The following is a 17,898-nucleotide window of genomic DNA, read 5'->3' on the forward strand; positions in this document are numbered from 1 at the left end:
TCATAATTTTTAAAACGCATATGCTAGAGAGAGGTTTCCACACCCTTATAAAGAATACTTCGTTCCCCTCTCCATCTGTCCGCCACGGGGCGTAGTTAGGTTGAGCTATGAAAAACTCTAGAACTCTCTATCTAAATAGTTTACCGAACCTATCAACCTAAAGCTCTAATTACATATATAATTTGGTTGCTTTTCTTTTCCCATCTCAAATGAGATTTTAAAATTCACACGCATTCATTTCATTTCTCTAATGTCAATTTCATAAGATATGACAAAGATTTGATGTCGAGAAAAGATGGTTTCAAAACATGGTATAAAACTACGTATACTTCAATTTCGTCAAATATGTATATGATTCATGGAAAGGTTTTGGAACGGGTAACCCTAATAAATGACCTTAGATGATTTGAATGTGTAGGGTACATAGATGTAACATCAATTTTGGTAGATTTTTTTTTGGAATTTGAGTGGGACCAATTTGGGAAAATGGTTTATGGGGACAAGTAATGGCACCAAAAACCCTTTCATTCCCATAATTCTAGGGCATGGGACCCACTTTCATGTGGTCCTATCATCCTATCATAATAATTTAATTACTATACTTTTTTTTTTAATTTCTATCAAAATAATTATAATCGAAATTAAATTAAATATTTGGGCCACAATTTTTTACCCGAAGTTAAAAAAAAGTGAATTTTAATATCATATTTATGACAAGGGGGTCAGTTATCGTACAGCTTCCGAGGTTTCCAGTTGCCGGTGGGCCCTCCCCTGCCCCTCCTTTTTTTTGTAACTTCAACATGGGCTTGATTATCCAGGCCCATTTAAGCCCATTTGCTCTTCTAATAATTGGCCCAATAACCATATGATGCTTCCGTTTGAAGCCCAACCCAAATTGATGGGAACATTAGGCAATCAATATTCACACGTAAGCCCTAATTTATGTATACTCACAAAAGAAGACGATAAAACCGTTGCTAATGAAAACAAAACGAATACCCATCTCGCCTCTTTTTTAGTTACGTGGGATTCTTTCTTTAACTCCCAATTTTTAGTTAATATTATTTAGCAGTGTTACTTGTCCACGTCAGTATCACAGTTTTAAAACGTATCTGTTAGGGATAGATTTTCACACCCTTATAAATAATGTTTTGTTTACGTCCATATCTCAAGTTATTTATTGAACTATGCTCACGTTGAAAATCATGATCAATTCATACAAGCAAACAATAATCTCAATTAGTTTACAAAATTTTCGTAAATTTAAACATTATTATGTCTAGATTTTAATAGCAAATAGATAAAGGGGACGAAATTATTATGGTATTTTCCGATATATATCTCAATAATTCTTACAATATTCGCATTTGTTATAATAAATCTGAGACTTATCCATTTGACACGAACTATAAATAATAGAATACAACGTTTTCGAGATATTAACGCATCATACTAGAAGATAAGTTGATGGCAAACGAGAACACTTTCTTCCTTCTACTAACCATTTTGATTTTGAATGTTTTGAAAGGGTATGCTTTGAATGGCATAGCTTCCGTGGAATCAAACGATAGTTTAAATGAGTTGGAAGAGATGAAAGCGGTTCCATTTGATTATTATCAACTCGTACTGCAATGGCAACCAGCAACGTGCAGCAATCTCACCTGTCTAAAACCATGGTCGTCGAGGTTCAGCATCAACGGCCTCTGGGCTGGCAGCTATTCTGGTAGCATTGGACGGTGCAATGGCAGCGAATTTCTCCAACAAAACGTATGAATTTATTCACTCTTGTGATTATTGTTAGGTATCACGACTCTCCACAATAGTATGGTATTTCTTACTTATAAACTAGCACTACAGAGCCCTTGAACAGCCTCCCCTTAATCGAGACTCACAACTTCTTTATTGACATGACTAAGTTAAGGGTATAGCTTTGATAGAATGTTATGAATTATAACTCTCCACAATGGTATGATATTTCTTACCTATAAACTAGCACTATAAAGTCTCATAGAAGGCTTGTAAAGCCCTCGAACAGCCTCCCCTTAGTCGAGACTCACAATTTCTTTGTTCGACATTTGAAGATTCTATTGACATGATAAGTTAAAAGCATACGTTTCATACCATGTTAGGAATCACGAACTCTTCACAACGATATGATGTTATCCATTTTGAACATAAGCTCTCATTTGTTTTGGACGATAGATTTCAAGCATAAGAAGAGAGCTAGACGAGGATTGGCCAAGCCTGGTGGTCATAGGCTCAAACCCAGCAGTATGGGGCGACGAGTGGGATTTACACGGAACCTGCTTGGAGACCCCGACCTTCCAAATCTCAGACTATTTCCGGTTAGCTCTGTACCTTTTCTGGAGGAGCGACGTGCTGCAGGCGCTTGAGAAATATGGGATGGAACCCGTGGATGGGCGGCGATATCTAGCACCGGACTTTGAATCTGTCCTCAACGTAAGCTTTGGGAAGCCTGCTCTGCGCTGCAGCCGCAACGTGAAGTATAATCTTCAGTATCAGCTGGCGGAAGTGGCTCTGTGCTTCGACAAGTGTCTTCGCCACATCAACTGCCCTTCCCAGTATTCTGCTGCCAATGGCTGTCCCCGAAATCAATTTATCCTCTGGGTAAAAAACTGATCTTTAATGCATCAGGATTAGCTAAGCAACTCTAATAAATGGAAAAAGGGATGTGTATTGTGTTTACGTCTCTTAAATTAAGCTTTCTAAGTCCTCGGGTGATTCTCCAATCACCCAAATAGTTGATGTGAGATTCCATGTCGGTGGGAGAAAAGAACAAAGCATTTCTTATAATTTCTTATAAGGGTCTGACAATTGTACTCGATAAAAGCAGATAATATTTGTTAGTAGTGGGCTTGAGAGGTTACAAATGACATGTGCCAATGAAGATATTGCCCCTTAAGAGATGAATTGTGAGATTCTGGTGAATTTTAAGATTCTACATCGATGGAGTAGATTGATGTGAGATTCCATGTTGCCCGTAGAAAAGAACAAAGCATTTCTGATGAGTTCTTATAAGGGTGTGAAAACCTCTCCCTAATAGACGTCATAATTATGAGACTGATGGTTATATGTAATGAACAAAAACGGACGAATGGTATCAGAGCCAGATACCGGATAGTGTGCCAACGAGAACATTGGACCCTCAAATAGTGAATTGTGAGATCCCACATCGATTGAAGAGGAAAACGAAACATTCCTTATAAGTATGTGAAAACCTCTCCATAGTAAACACGTTGTAAAACTGTGAAGATATGATAATAAGTAACGAGCCAAAACGGATAATATTTGCTTGAAGTTAACGGCTATACATAACGGGCTAAAAAAGACAATATACGTTCAAAGATATCTAGGCTTCGACCAGTAGAGATATAGAAGCAGTCGTGTTGTGATGGGTTGAAGGAATGTCGGTGAACTCGGAGAGAATAGTTCTAAATTCATCTCCGGTGATGGTTTCTTTCTCTAACAAAACATCCACCAATTTATCTATGGCCTCTCGATTGTTTCTAATGTGGGTTTTTGCAATTTCGTATGCCCTTTCTATTATATGTCGTATGGATGAATCTATGTCTTCTGCTAACTTCTCCGACATGGAGTTTCGAGCCAGCATTCTCATCACCACATCACTGCTCTGTGTTGCTGGATCTATCAATGCCCATGGCCCTATCTCTGACATCCCAAATACCGTCACCATCTGCATTCATTTCTACGTTACTAATCAACTCGATCTAGATGAACACAAAGGATAGAAGCATGATTACCTGTCTAGCGATTTGGGTGACCTGCAGCAGATCTCCGGCAGCACCGGTGGTGATCTCCGGCTCCCCAAAGATCACATCCTCCGCCGCTCTGCCACCAAGCCCACCAACAATTCGAGCAAATAATTCCTTCTTCGAAACCAGAGATGGGTCTTCTCCGGGCAAGAACCATGTCAGTCCTCTCGCTTGTCCTCTCGGAATCAGTGTCACTTTCTGCACTCGATCATGACCCTCCGTCAAGCTCCTGTTCGATTGCCAAACCCACATTTCAAAAGTATATACAAAAAAGTTGAATCATCATAGTCTCTGTTTTCTGCAACTTACGCGCACACGGCGTGCCCAATTTCATGGTAAGCCACGACAATTTTGCTCTTCCCATCTGTCATTTTGGTTCCTTCCATGCCGGCAACAATTCTGTCGATGGAATCGTCGATTTCTCGCACTGTGATTTGTTCTTTGCCTCTTCTTCCTGCTAGAATTGCAGCTTCGTTCATTAGGTTAGCCAAATCGGCGCCGCTGAAGCCTGGCGTCCTCATTGCAATGATGCTGAGTGATATGTTGCTGTCCAGTTTCTTGTTTTTGCTGTGAACCTTCAGGATTTCTTCTCTCCCTCTCACGTCAGGTAATCCCACTGTAACCTTTATCCAAATCGTTAACACTATCAAGATCCATTATCCTATCAATTATAAACAAGAACAAGAACTTGAACAGAGGAATTAGCTTACTTGTCTATCGAACCTCCCTGGCCGGCGCAAAGCAGAGTCGAGAATTTCAGGGCGGTTGGTGGCGGCGATGACGATCACACCACTATTACCGGTAAAACCATCCATTTCAGTGAGCAATTGATTCAGTGTCTGCTCTCTTTCGTCGTTTCCTCCACCAATGCCTGTGCCTCTCTGTCTCCCAACAGCATCTATCTCATCAATGAAAACTAAGCACGGGGAATTGGCTTTTGCTTTGTTGAATAAATCTCTCACTCTTGAAGCCCCAACCCCAACGAACATCTCTATGAACTCAGAACCAGAGAGAGAGAAGAAAGGAACTCCAGCTTCCCCTGCAATGGCTTTAGCCAACAAGGTCTTCCCAGTTCCTGGCGGCCCAATTAAGAGAACCCCTTTTGGTATTCTTGCTCCAACAGCTGAAAACTTCTCGGGGATCTTCAAAAACTCCACAATTTCTTGGAAATCTTGCTTCGCTTCATCAATCCCAGCTACATCATCAAATGTCACTCCCGTATTGGGTTCCATCTGGAATTTGGCCTTACTCCTTCCAAGTCCAAATGGCAAGTTGGGTCCTCCAGGAGAGTTTGAAGAAGATGATCGAAGCAGCAAGGAACCAAGCAACAACAATGGAAAGGCCAAATTTCCCAACAAGTCAAGAATTGCAAGCCCCCAATTGACCTGCATAGGATAAGCTGCAAAATCCACATTCTTAAGCTCCATCTTCCTTATCAACTCTTTTGGCAGCCCAGGCAGCTGAATCTTAACCCTCTGAATCTTGTCCAACACAGGATTATAAATCTCAGCTATGGCGACCGTACCGTTCTCAAGAATATCAACCTTCTTCACTCCACCTTCATCCAAATATTGCAAGAATCTTGAGTACGACAAACGACTGGAAGTGGATTCAATAGGACTCTCTGGCTCTGCTCTTGCCGAAACAGAGACATCGAGAAAACCGTCTGCTAGAAGAGTGAGACCAGTGGATGTCAATAGATTTCTCTTACTGATTTTAATGTCTAGAGGAATTATAGGACATGGGTCTTCTTTGTTAGCTGTTTTGGAGTGGTGGGCCTTCCTTGTATGGTCATGAAACTTGCAGACAGGAGAGAGAGATGGAAACAAACAGATAGCAGAAGACATATTTTCAAGAGAAGAACCAGCAATGGCTTAAACGCCCTGTTCTGTAATTTGTGGAATGATTAGTTAAAAGGTGTTTAAATAGAGGAATTAGCAGTTTCCAGAACAATGAATTTGGGGTTTGAGAAGCAGCAGATTAAAAAGCTTGAATTTTCCATCTGATTCATGAAGGATCTGGAAATGGCTGCGTGAGTGTTGGTAGGTTGTGAAGAGACAAAGATGAACCCTCGAGAGTTTTGTTGTCAAATCTGTATGAGCCAGCGCCACACACGTGCTGCTATCATCGATCTCCTACTGTTCCTTGTTTTGTTTTCTTCTTTGTATCTCATTTTAGTCGTTATCGTTCAATCCTCTACATTTGACGATTCTCTTCAAACCAACACCATCTTGACTGTTGCTGCTGCTCCTGCTACTGCCCCTGCTCATCTCCAATTCCATTCTTGGAAAAGTGACAAAAATTTTAAGAACCCTACAGCTTACCTCACAATGCATGGAATTAGATGGCATTGAATTAACCCATTAAAGTCAGTCTTTAAATTCGTTGGGGATGGATACACTTACTAATCAACTTTAAGCATTCAATTCTCAATTAGTAAAAACTAAAGCTATTGATTCCTCAAATTATAGTATAAACCTACCCTTTGGAGTGCAATTCAATTGAAAAAAAGTGAGGTAGGGTCAAGGACAAGAAATATAATATATTCTCGACTCTAAGGGAGAAAAATCTTTTTTCCCTCTCTCTCTCATTCTCCATTTAGAAGGGAATTCTTCGGCGGATCTCGATAGGACTATCTGCCCATTAAATTGAACCAACTGTATATTAGGTCATTAAGTCCTCAGAGGTTGGTTTCCTTTGCACATAATAAGAGGTTTTGCCTCTAGATTTTTGAGTATCCAAGTGAAGTTTCATCCCAATTGTCCAACTCCAATGTTGATTCTCTTTCTCATCTTCCAGCTTCTTGGTAGAACCGTAACATGTCAAGACGACATTGCATCATATAACTCTTCACAGGTAATTATTGAGTATTGAAACTAAATTGTTTATACTTTCCATTCAGAGTTGATGAAATTGACATCCCCTTTTGTTTACCTATCCAGCCGGTCTCAGAAGGCAGTGGAAACTCTGACTTCTTTTACCTTGTTCAACAGGTAATCAAATTTTGTTTGTTCCCATTTGGTAATCTCACGATCTCTCTTCTAATTTCTGGCTATTTGATGGTAAGCATCAGTGGCAGATTTCTCTATGCAATTTGAAGCCTTGTCAAAAGCCAGCAACACCCACTTTCAGCATTTATGGCTTCTGGCCTGCTTGTTCTTCTGGGATGCCCAATTGCAAAACTAGAACCACTTTTGACCCTTCAAAGGTACTTTTCTGTAGAGATATAGAGAGGGTTTGATGATTCATATGGATTATATGATGTATTGTTTTGTAAATGGGTTTTTACAGATGTCGGATCTGAAAAATGAGTTAGATAAAGAATGGCCATCTCTTGAGGAGGAGGAGAATGAGAAGATATGGAAGAAAGAATGGGAAAGGCATGGAATTTGTTCTGAACCATTGCTCACTCAGCATGCTTTCTTTGAAACTGCACTCAAGCTTAAGCAAACTTATGATCTCTTCAATATCCTAGCAAACAGAGGTGTGTGTTTCCAAACAAAAAAAGTAATGATACTAACTTGGAGAAGGCAATGCTGATGAATGGTTGTTTGTGATGCAGCGATATTTCCATTTGGAGAGGTGTATGGGTTAGAGAACATAAGTGATGCCATTAAAGCTGCGACGGGGCACACTCCACAAGTGGAATGCAAGTCATATAAACGCATCCCTCTGCTCTCCAACATCTTCCTTTGCTTCCAATACACTGCAACATCTTCCATTCATATTGTGGACTGCCCCCTCGTAACAAGATGCAAATTCCAAGCCGTCCTTTTCCCTTATGATATTTTTGGTCCATCTTACAACTTCAAATCTACTACTTTAAGCAATCCCCACTAGTTTTCTGTTTCCCCTATGAACTTTTTGGTGTTTACACTAACTTTTTGGTGTTTCCCCTATGAACTATTGAAATTACAAGCTCGTTTCTTCTATCTGGGTTTATGAATTTAGTTTGCTGCCAAATCACAAACTCATCCGTTTAAAAATGCTGTACCACAACAAAAAATAAAGATATAACCACATTATAGAACATACTACCTGTAAAAATCATTAGAGCTAAATCGGAGATGATCACGTGAATGACGCTTTCCTTTCTTGATCCAATCCTAAGACTGAACATGTCGAGAAAAGCCCAGCAAAACCTTTTGACAGACAACCTTCAATAGCACAAGGAGCTTTGCAGCCTACTGCACCGTTAGGTCGAACCATATCTGTGTTCGCATCTGCAGTGCATGACGGTAAGTTTACCTCCAAGTTCACTGGCCTGCAACCCATGAATCTACTTTTCTTGACGCTCGTAACAGGAATTAATTCCATGGAGCCGGTTCTAGGGTCACTCAGAGACATAATGCCGTCCACTTGCATGTCCTCGGGTAATTTCCTCTTCAAACCAGGGAAAGACTTCAATCCTGACATAATCCAAACCAGTAAAACACGGCTTATATATCATTCTGCATGCCATGGAAGTCCAGTATGTAAAACAGTACTTTTTTTTTTTTTGACAGTTGAACGTAGTCTATACCAGGAAGAGAATCTTCAAAGACACCAGACTGTGATTCTGAGTCTCCACAAGTACAATATAACTTTGAAATTTTATTAGATCCTGACCGCCTGCATATCAAGTGTTAGTACAAGGCTTCAGTGATAAAAACGACAGTCTTAAAATGATATATAGGACAGAATTATTTAACCACATGCAACTTCAAACTCATCGCATGTGTAAGAATCTCCACATACGAACCTGTACATGTGCTCGACGAAGTCATCAATTAGGACAGGCCAAGCACCTGATTGAAGAACGCAACTGAGTAACTCCAGACATTACAGTAAAAAAAGAGAAATATTGTGCTTATTTAAAAGCATACCCAACATTCCAAAAGACTTAAGGGGGTAGTCTTAAGGCTCTTTCTTCAAGAGAAGTGAGGCATAATCCTCAAGTTAATTAGAAATTTTTTAATGAATTCAGAAAATATAGAACTGTGCAATTATTAAACACGATGATAATACCAAGCCACAAAACCTCAAAACCCTTTTTAGGCGTTAAGCCTACAGTTGAGGTAACAAAATAATAATACCAAGCCACCATAACAACATGATGAGATCAATTAATATTCACATTCTCATGATATTTCAAGCATCCACAGAAGAACCAAAACAGAAGGTTAAACATGAAAGTGAAGCATTAAAATTTTCTTATATAAATAGACAACATACTTTTTCTTGTGATAGAATTCAATTATACTGAAAAAACTTCAACAGCTATAAGGAGGCGGATTGCTTGACGTACTCCCAAGTCTTAACATTTTTAATTCAAATAATATCTACGAAAATACTTCCATTAAGAATTATTTTAAAAAAAAAAAAGTACAAATACCTTCCGGGTCATACCCTTCCAGATTTTCATGTACACAACAGCTGAAAGCCAAGACTTGCAGCCAAGTATCCTCAGATATATTGTGTCGCTGATTGTTCTATGGAACTTAAATAGATCAGAACCCTGGAGATAAGTTGCACTACATCGCAATTCTATTTCATGGAACGAATTGAAGAATAAAACCACAAAAATAACTTAAATTCATAAACCGAGATAGAAGAAATCAGATAGATTAAAAGCTTAGGTATAAAAATTCCCAAATTTTCCCAATTTCATCTACTTCAAAAATTGAGACAAATGCATACATTTTTGTAAAACACATATGAACGTGTATCCAAACATGTCTGCAGAGGACAATTACATAGGAAAGTTCATTCATGGGTATTTAGCATATACGTAAGTTTCATAATTGTTGGACCCCATAAACCCAAGTCGATGAAAATAGTTTCAGGTAGAAATTCAGGTTTCCTGATTATTATCATTCTGCTTAAATAACCAAACGAAAGAGGAGGGGAAAAGGGTACCTCAACAAAAGAAAAATACCTCATTTGAACAAGATATTTCTGTAGGTTGTATCACTGTGTCCTTGAGTTCTAAAATAAAAAGGAAAGAAAGAGAAGGGGAAAAAGGATACCTCAACAAAGTCACACCATTGATTAAGTAACCGAAATCTCCCATCCAAAACTAATCTCCATGCTCTAACTGCCCTACTAACAGCTGTAATTCAAATAAAATAAAAAACTAAATAACTTGTCGGAATGTAAGAGAAACTTTGACTTACGTAGTGCACATTTCATGTTATCTATGTTGGGAAACCAAAACATATCTTTTATATCCAAGTCAAAAGAAGGAATCTTACTGATATTCTTTTGACCATTTTCACGGCTCACAAAAAAAACAAACTCGTAAAAGCGTGAAAATTCAGAGAAGTCTACCTACAAAATAAAATTGTCATATTCAAAGCACAAAGTAAAAATATTGCCACCAGCTAATAGCAAAAGCTTGCCAAATTGAAGGAAACCAGAGAATAGTATGAAACCAGGAAAACTGTTAGGAAGGAAGAGTTTACCATCAAGTTTGGATGTGACATCACCTTCGCTAGTTCATCAACAATTGAGTTCCTGCCAATGTAATAAATGCTTTTCAGATAACCGAGGTTAGTATAAGAAAAACTTTTATACTGTAATCAACAGCTATTTCTTGTGATCAGCTTCAGAAGTACAAAAATGACTTAGGATGGCCTCCGTTATCAAGATGTAAATTTGGCACCTGTGTAGTTGTTTTTCTCCATGTAACATTTCTTTTTATTCAACTGCCAGAAAATACTAGACCCAGAACTAAAGAAATCAAACTAGCAAGCATCCATGTCTATTAAAAAATACCTTGGTTTGATAATTGAGTTGATAAATTATCTTAGTTGGTTAAAATATGTTTGGAAAATATCTTCTTTGAAAGGACAAAAAATATTGATTTGTAACTCTGCGTATCCGAGAATACCATGGTCCATTTGACACAAAGTGCATCTGAAAAAACAACTCGAGGGCTATAGTACAGGTTTGAAGGGATATACCCCATCTGCAGCGATGATTTCACATAAAGGAAGAGTTCTGCAAGAGCCTGCTTTGAACTTTTAGCTATTTGTGATTCAACATGTCCAGAGTCTTCATTCCCATGATAAAGGCCATTTTGAGATCGAATATCTATAAACAAGTTTGTAAACAAGTTAAGACTCGCTTATATTGCTAATTTGAGTTCCTAACGTAATGCACATCAGACTAGAGTTCAATTAATTCATAGTCCAACCAATGAGGGGGGTTTCAAATATCAGAACCGTGATCTTTTTTCCATGACAACTAAGAGGTAATACATTCAAACAAAAATAGGAAGCCAGTCACAAGAAACCCATGCACATGATAACCATTTATTCATATTACATTCATACGAACAAGTGATAAGCATATATAAGTAGCATGATTCTAAACGATCAAGAGCCAAAACATGATACTATTTTACTTCCTTTCAATAGAGTTTAGTGTTTCCACTCAGCTCCACCAACCCCACATTTTCTCGGCTCCTTTTATTCTGGTTTTCTGTCATCTAGAAAAGCGAAACTATTTTATTTCTTAGTAAAGTATAACAACAATATTACTATTATCAATCTGGAATGATTAAGTAAAACTCAAACTTCTCCTCCTAAAGGGCTGCAATTCAGACTCTGAAATCATAAAACAATAATTACTAATTCCTTCTTTGGATCCCTTCTCGAAGTTTGCGCCATCCTTGTGCAAGGGCCACACATATCCTCTATACATTGTTCCAATTTTATCAAATGTTCACAAAGTGACAAAAAATGAGTAATTCTTGGATTATTCTTCCGACAACCTACGAGTAATTACAGTGCTCATTTGTTCTCTAAGGAATCGGACTAACCAGAACAGAAAATTGAAATTAACACTCATGCATCATACTCGCCAAGAGAATCGCCATAAATTGAATCCTTTACATTCTTTATCATCCAAACTATTAATGCAGGTTCCAAAAAATAAAGGCACCTAGACTTCTTCGGACTAAATACGTCATAACATCTTAAGCATCCAAAATCAGTGAGCAAATAACCATCTTCTAAAAGATAAACAAAAACATCCAAATCTTTGACATACCTATATCTTCTAAGCTAACATACATCAGCAAGCAGACGCAGACAAAGATTTCTATTAAAGACACACACACACACATACCGAAAATCCTCAAATATTGAAGCAGATATCCATCCAAGGGCAGAAATATTAAGATTCTAAAGGCATAACGAAACAAATTGTGGATAGAAAAAGGCATCGGAGAAGATTCAAGAGAAATGAACTGAATCGAGAATTCTGAGGAGGAGCAGAAAGGTGTTACCACAGTATTGACGATAAATCTGGACGATATCGAAGCGATTCATATGCAAGAAATCCACAACGGAAGTCATGGAAGTTAGATTGTTGGGGAGCAAGGAGCAGAAGAAGAATCCTCCAGACCCCAACTCAACAACAGAGAAGGAAGCTCTCTCGATACTCTTTCTTCCCTCCTTCGCCTTCAGCTCTGGTTTTGGTTCTGTCTCGGCTTTTTACTGGCTTTTCTCCTTCTTTTTTCTTTTTTTTTTTTTTCAATTTTTTAATCCTAAATTTCATAGTCAAATTTTAAATTCATTTTGTTCATTAACCAAAATCAATTTATAATTTATATATATAAAAAAAACTAAAATCAAATTTCTGGAAATTGAAAATAATTATCAACTCCAAATAATTCAATAAATAACAAGTGGACGAATGAATCCATCAATCAATTATCAACTAAAATGGAAAATAATTTTTTTTTTTTAAAAAAAGGAAAATACAGTGTGTGTGTGTGTATATATATATTAATAAGCGTAGAGAATAAAGCGTAGACTTCCCGTGTTTGCCAACGGTGTCATAATGGGACCGTCTTCAGAGCCGTCCGGTGGTGGCCCGTCAAGTCGGTCACCGTGCCTACGTACGCCCTGACCTGATCGTCATATCAGCAAACTATTATCTTCCAGAATCTTCTCATCTCTCTTCGCCATGGCCGCCTTCTTTCTTCTTTCATATATTACTCCCTTTCGTCTCTGACTCTGCTGTTTCTTCCCATCTTTCTAGTTTCTCTCATACCCACCATGTCCGATTCCGACTCTTCTTCCTCTCCTCCGCCGTCGCTGCCCCCGCCTCGCAGCCTCTCTATGCTTCTCCCCTTTCTGCTTGGCCTTGCCCGAACCACCCCTGGATCGCACCTCAACCAGATCGTCGTTCTCGATCATGCTGCCCGAACGGTCGTCGTTTTTGAAGGTCATGTTCTTGAGTCTTTTCTCCGCGACTTGTCGGAGAAATCCGGGCCGTTGCCTGCATCTAAGGCTTCGATCGATGCGATGCCGAGAGTCGGGATTACGGAATTGGGGATGGATTGTGCGATTTGCTTGGACGGATTTGAAGTTGGGGCGGAGGCGAGAGAGATGCCTTGCAAACATCTGTATCATTCGGATTGTATTGAGAAATGGTTGAGGGTTCGTGGAACGTGTCCGATTTGTCGGTTCACGATGCCGGTGGACGATCAGGAAGGGAAGAAGGACGATGATGAAGATATGGAAGGAGACGAAGGCCGAGTGGTTGTAGTGAATCTATGGGTTAACGACGGTGAACCAATGGATGTAGAATCGGTGGAATCGGGCTTGGGGCATGGATCGGGGGACTCCGATTCGGAATCTCACGATGAAATTACGGTCGAAGTTGACGCCTCATCAACGCAAGAACAAGATCCGAGTTCTGAAGATTCTTCGTCATTTTCATTTTCGTCCTTTTTCAACTAGTTTTTGATTCCATAGGTTTTTTTTCTGGAAGTGTCATTGTTTTATTATTTGCTGCACAACCTCGGCTTCAAATGTGCAAATCGGGACAGTGATGATTTTTTTTTTTTGTTTCTTCTGGGATTTGGCAAGTTCTGAAGTTGTAAATAATGAATCAATTCATGAAAAGTTTGATTGGTACGAAAATCCCTCTTCTTCTCTGTTCTTTCAGATAAGCCAGGTTCAAATTTCAGGGCACCCATTGATATTAAAATTCTAGCAGTTATCTGGACCTTCCTATAGAGAAATTGTAGAAAAGTTGAAGAACACAATGTAAGTTTCGGACGAGTACGCCATGGATTCATTTCATTATAACCCCTTGAAAAAGAAAGGTAATCATGTCTATTGAATGGAAGAGACATTACCCGTTCCTACAAAAATAAACGAAAAAACAAAAGAAAGCGACAGAGATTTACCAGCATCACCATTAGTCTCCAAAAGTGCAACTCCCGTCTCTGAAACGATGGAATCTGCTAGCATCTCTGATCACAATTTCACGTTTGGTTATCTTAGCAATCAGCTTGATCGCAGAATCGCAGTCACCACAAACGCGATGGCTCTGCACAATCTGCAATGACGTTTGCTCTGAAGTACAATTAGAATACTCGTTCCACATCATGATGAACAGCCCAAACGCCTCTTCGTAATTTCCAGAGTCCACATACCTGGAAACTATGGTATTCCACAAAGCCGCATCCCTTTCGAGCATTTCATTGAACAGTCTACAGGCATCAACCATCATCCGGCACTTCACATGCATAAGTACAATCCTGTTCCTCATGTATTGATCGGGTTCAAATCCATTGTCAATCATGTAATTACACAACCTCCTCACCCCCTCTTACAGATTACAAGCCAAAAAAACGCATTAATTCGTGTCGAACGTGCTATTACCAACATCATAACCGTCCTCTAGCTCAAAAATATCAAAGATCTCAAGTGCATCTCGGTATCTCTTACATAAAACCAGGTTCTGTCCGGATCGACTTCCGAAGGTTTTAGGTTCGGGTTGTGGCCGTAGCCCTAGTTCAAACGAAAAGTGAATTACGTAATTTTCTTGTGAATTACGTACGATGTGGAGCTACATTGAAGCCGATCATAAACATAGTTTTGAAAGAGGTTCGTCGAATCTAGAATGGCGGAGGTTGGGGAAGTTACCTCGAGAGATTAGGAAGCTGACGAATCTCCTGAAATTGGATGAATTACAAAGACCGGAAGGAGAAAACGCGGTTGATTCAAAGGATGAAACTGCATTCTAAAGCGAGGACACCATCGAGTACTCCGCCCAGGGCCACTCTGCTGGTTGATACTTAGCTTCTTCTCAACAGCGAACCCGGGCTTTTACGTCTTGCTTTTATCAATATAGCCTCCGATTTTTCTCCATTCAATAAAAAATAAAAAAAATAAAAATCATCCATTTTTTTTGAAAAAGAACTCAATTTTTATAGCTAAAGATCATCTCTATCACTCAGGCTAAATTGATAATTATCTATTGTTTCTCGAAAATAATTAAAATTTTAAAAGTTTCAATAACATATTTCATTTTGTAGTTGGATTCAATCATTACCCGATTAAACTCAAATGTCAAGGTGCACGAATAACTCTCGGGAGGGAAGTCAAGGAAGGAGTTCAGTTCAGTAACAAACTACTCGAAATGCAACGAACCAACTTTCTTTCGAAGATGCTACAAGAATGACCTATAATCCTGCATACAAATGTTTCGATCTCATTAAAATGCATTCTGGTGTTGTATCTGGGCATCAAATTTCTTCCCTTTTCGTCCGTTCTTCCCTACAAGTCATGGAAGGGAGGATGCCTGATTCCCTTTCAGTTACACCAGCCCAGATTGCAGCAGTTCTAAAACCTAAGTTGGATGCACATCAGTCCAGAGCTTTCACAGAACATAGACCCATATGGAGTTTGCCAGCCATTTAATATGAGCTTTGATAGTAGAGAAGCAATATGCTGCAGTATCTTCGGTGCATCATCAAATCTACATTTATAAACAGCTTCTTGTGAACTAATATGTAGAAAGTGATGGGCAGAAAATCCAGATAGGAGGGTAATAGAGATGGAGGCATGGCATATTGATCAAAGCTTCTCTCAAGACGGGCATGAATGACCTGAGTTTCAGTTCTTAGAAAAGTGAAGAGAATAAGAGAATTTTAGTACATGAAACATGGATTCTACCGATCCACTGCTAGCAGATATTGTCCTCTTTGGGCTTTCCCTTTCGGGCTTCCCCTCAAGGCTTTGAAAGCCGTCTGCTTGGGAAAGGTTTCCACACCCTTACCAATGTGGGACATCACAACGTAGAAAGGAAAGCATATAGGTTCGAGATAAAAGACTCATCAGGACTTGCAAGCTCAGAAAGTAAAAGAAGAACACTACCTGCTCTTTACTATGATTAGGATGGTTGGTATCAGCAGCAGCAGCAGAAATGCTATATCTACAACTGTTAACATAGCTTGTCTTCACCCTTGTAACAATGACTACACCATACCTTTCAGAAAGCCTAATAAAGAAATACTATCAAACAAAGCCATGTCGTCTTAGGGATATCGAAACGAGACGAGCAGACACTGATGCAACAGACCACGAGTTATGAAACAAGCCAGGTACTAATATTTTGCAAGTTAACAATCAAAGTAATCCATCAAGGACTCTAAATCTAGAGGAGAGGCCTGATCTTCTTCCATTTGCAAGTTAACAATCACACATAGCCACACAATACTCGAATCGTCTGATAATACTACCGTGATCACCAACATGCATATGTTTCAACTAGAAGTGTAATTCATGAGTATGAACATAAAAAAAAGACAAAACAAATGGATTGAAGAAGTAAATAGCAGCAGGACATATGGAAATAAGAGAGCACATCGAGATGATGCAACAAGGATTGTATATTCCCTACTTGAAAACTGTATATGTTCCTTACACCTGTCTGCCATGAGCTTATTTAGAGACATTGAACGTTCTTAATCTTTTTCCACAAGAATAAGAAAATTCTTCTCTGCATACTGAGTAAACCTGTAATGATATCCTATCTATAAGCTTTAAACAATATTGATTATTAATACTACTATTTCTTGATCTTCTTCAGCTGCTTCCTAGGCCCAGGAACTTCCAACCTACCAACAGAACAGCCACATCTTGCTCGAAATATGAGCACTGCCCTTCCATTAGGAGGTGCCATCTTCTTAAGTTCAGCTTCTAACTCGCGGTGATGATCACGGGGCAATTCAAAAAGCCCCTTCTTCACGCCATTTTTAACCAATGGAGTAGAGTTCTTCACGCACTCCTCCGTCTCCAATTGGATGTCGAATTCAGCCGCCTTTCGAAGCCCCTTGCAATAGGGATTTCCACATTTCCTGCTCGTGCATATTAAAACAACCCAAGCAGCTAATAAAGCACAGAAAATCCCAAGTCCAATGGATCCATAAATCCAAGGAGCACGAGAGACTTCATCTCCCATTAAATACAGAATCGCACCGAAAATCTCGAGGGATTCAACAATAAGAAGCTTCATATAAGGGAATAACAAAAACCCACAAGCACCAACGACAGCAATCAAAATCACAATATCGATGACGGCCGATCGAGACCGATGACAAACGGGAAATTTCGAACAAGTCGATGAGGGAGTCATCTTCTTGTTCCTGGATTTGAAACTCGAATCGGCTAAATTCACTGAACTCGCCATAATGGTTGGTTGGTCAACGGACTTGCAGACCGAGATCGAGTATGGGAAATAGACCATCTCAAACCAAATTCCAATCAAACAGCGATTGAAACTACCCGATTCAATCAAACACAGATCATCTCCAGCAATCAATCAGACCCCGATATCAGATCGAACAACTCAGGGGGGAAATCCAAATCGAAAAGAGGGTATTACCANAAAAAAAAAAAAAAAAAAAAAAAAAAAACCAGAAATTTGTCGGCGCCTAAACCAATCCAACTCCTCAATCGAATCGAAAGCGCGATTAAACCCAAAAAAACAAAGGAGCTAATGGGGGCAGAACAGATTAAAACCAAAGAAACGGAGGCACAAAATGAAGAAGCAAAGAGTGGAGAGAGCGTGATTTGGAGGTTCGAAGCCACATCTCTGAAGGAAAACGAACAAGAAAATGAAAAAGAAAGAAAAAAAAAGGTTGAAAATTTTGGGAAATGGCAATGGGGAAAGTCAGAGGATGAAGGAAAGCTTGCAAGGAGGGCTACTCCCTTCAGCTTATGGGCTTTGGATTTCTCCTTTCATGATGTGGGAATGATTTGGTGGGCCACTCCATGGGCCTTGGCCCACCTCTTTTTCCTTTACGTCCATTATTAAT

The 17,898-nt window shown here is 39.2% G+C and overlaps 6 protein-coding genes and 2 long non-coding RNA genes across 9 annotated transcripts; 3 read left to right on the plus strand and 5 right to left on the minus strand.

Annotated features, from left to right (window-relative positions):
* The first annotated feature begins 1,420 nt into the window (after positions 1–1,420).
* On the plus strand, positions 1,421–2,706 carry LOC111809119 (ribonuclease DdI-like). The gene is made up of 2 exons (XM_023695471.1): positions 1,421–1,767; positions 2,203–2,706. Exons 1-2 carry the CDS (start codon positions 1,468–1,470, stop codon positions 2,638–2,640), a joined length of 738 nt encoding a protein of 245 aa, XP_023551239.1. The 5' UTR covers positions 1,421–1,467; the 3' UTR covers positions 2,641–2,706.
* Positions 2,707–3,249: 543 nt separating this feature from the next.
* Positions 3,250–6,075, minus strand: LOC111808410 (ATP-dependent zinc metalloprotease FTSH 6, chloroplastic). The gene is made up of 4 exons (XM_023694352.1): positions 4,505–6,075; positions 4,104–4,417; positions 3,783–4,023; positions 3,250–3,715 (listed from the first exon to the last, which is right to left on the minus strand). Exons 1-4 carry the CDS (start codon positions 5,639–5,641, stop codon positions 3,371–3,373), a joined length of 2,037 nt encoding a protein of 678 aa, XP_023550120.1. The 5' UTR covers positions 5,642–6,075; the 3' UTR covers positions 3,250–3,370.
* Positions 6,076–6,547: 472 nt separating this feature from the next.
* Positions 6,548–7,726, plus strand: LOC111808412 (ribonuclease 1-like). The gene is made up of 5 exons (XM_023694356.1): positions 6,548–6,650; positions 6,737–6,787; positions 6,868–7,002; positions 7,086–7,278; positions 7,357–7,726. The coding sequence occupies exons 1-5, from the start codon at positions 6,567–6,569 to the stop codon at positions 7,632–7,634; spliced, it is 741 nt and encodes a 246-aa protein (XP_023550124.1). The 5' UTR covers positions 6,548–6,566; the 3' UTR covers positions 7,635–7,726.
* Positions 6,665–7,437, minus strand: LOC111808413. Its single transcript, XR_002817067.1, has 2 exons — positions 7,316–7,437; positions 6,665–7,224 (listed from the first exon to the last, which is right to left on the minus strand). It is a non-coding gene; the product is annotated as an uncharacterized LOC111808413 (long non-coding RNA).
* Positions 7,701–12,321, minus strand: LOC111808411 (DCN1-like protein 1). 2 transcript variants are annotated; one of them, XM_023694354.1, is made up of 10 exons: positions 12,067–12,321; positions 10,739–10,868; positions 10,238–10,289; positions 10,028–10,103; positions 9,803–9,885; positions 9,169–9,265; positions 8,536–8,581; positions 8,317–8,405; positions 7,833–8,203; positions 7,701–7,749 (listed from the first exon to the last, which is right to left on the minus strand). In XM_023694354.1, the coding sequence occupies exons 1-9, from the start codon at positions 12,134–12,136 to the stop codon at positions 7,866–7,868; spliced, it is 981 nt and encodes a 326-aa protein (XP_023550122.1). In that variant the 5' UTR covers positions 12,137–12,321; the 3' UTR covers positions 7,701–7,749; positions 7,833–7,865. The 2 variants fall into 2 exon arrangements, with proteins under 2 accessions (XP_023550122.1, XP_023550121.1); XM_023694353.1 differs by having other exon boundaries at positions 7,701–8,203; positions 12,067–12,320.
* Positions 12,322–12,841: 520 nt separating this feature from the next.
* Positions 12,842–13,528, plus strand: LOC111809326 (E3 ubiquitin-protein ligase RNF181-like). Its single transcript, XM_023695768.1, has one exon. The coding sequence runs from the start codon at positions 12,842–12,844 to the stop codon at positions 13,526–13,528; it is 687 nt and encodes a 228-aa protein (XP_023551536.1).
* A 301-nt stretch (positions 13,529–13,829) lies between these two features.
* LOC111809399 lies at positions 13,830–14,915 on the minus strand. The gene is made up of 2 exons (XR_002817225.1): positions 14,723–14,915; positions 13,830–14,587 (listed from the first exon to the last, which is right to left on the minus strand). It is a non-coding gene; the product is annotated as an uncharacterized LOC111809399 (long non-coding RNA).
* Positions 14,916–16,434: 1,519 nt separating this feature from the next.
* Positions 16,435–17,785, minus strand: LOC111809460 (uncharacterized protein At5g19025-like). Its single transcript, XM_023695925.1, has one exon. It carries the CDS (start codon positions 17,325–17,327, stop codon positions 16,650–16,652), a length of 678 nt encoding a protein of 225 aa, XP_023551693.1. The 5' UTR covers positions 17,328–17,785; the 3' UTR covers positions 16,435–16,649.
* Positions 17,786–17,898: the final 113 nt, after the last annotated feature.

Source organism: Cucurbita pepo, chromosome LG13, assembly GCF_002806865.2.
Source record: "Cucurbita pepo subsp. pepo cultivar mu-cu-16 chromosome LG13, ASM280686v2, whole genome shotgun sequence".
NCBI lineage: Eukaryota > Viridiplantae > Streptophyta > Magnoliopsida > Cucurbitales > Cucurbitaceae > Cucurbita > Cucurbita pepo.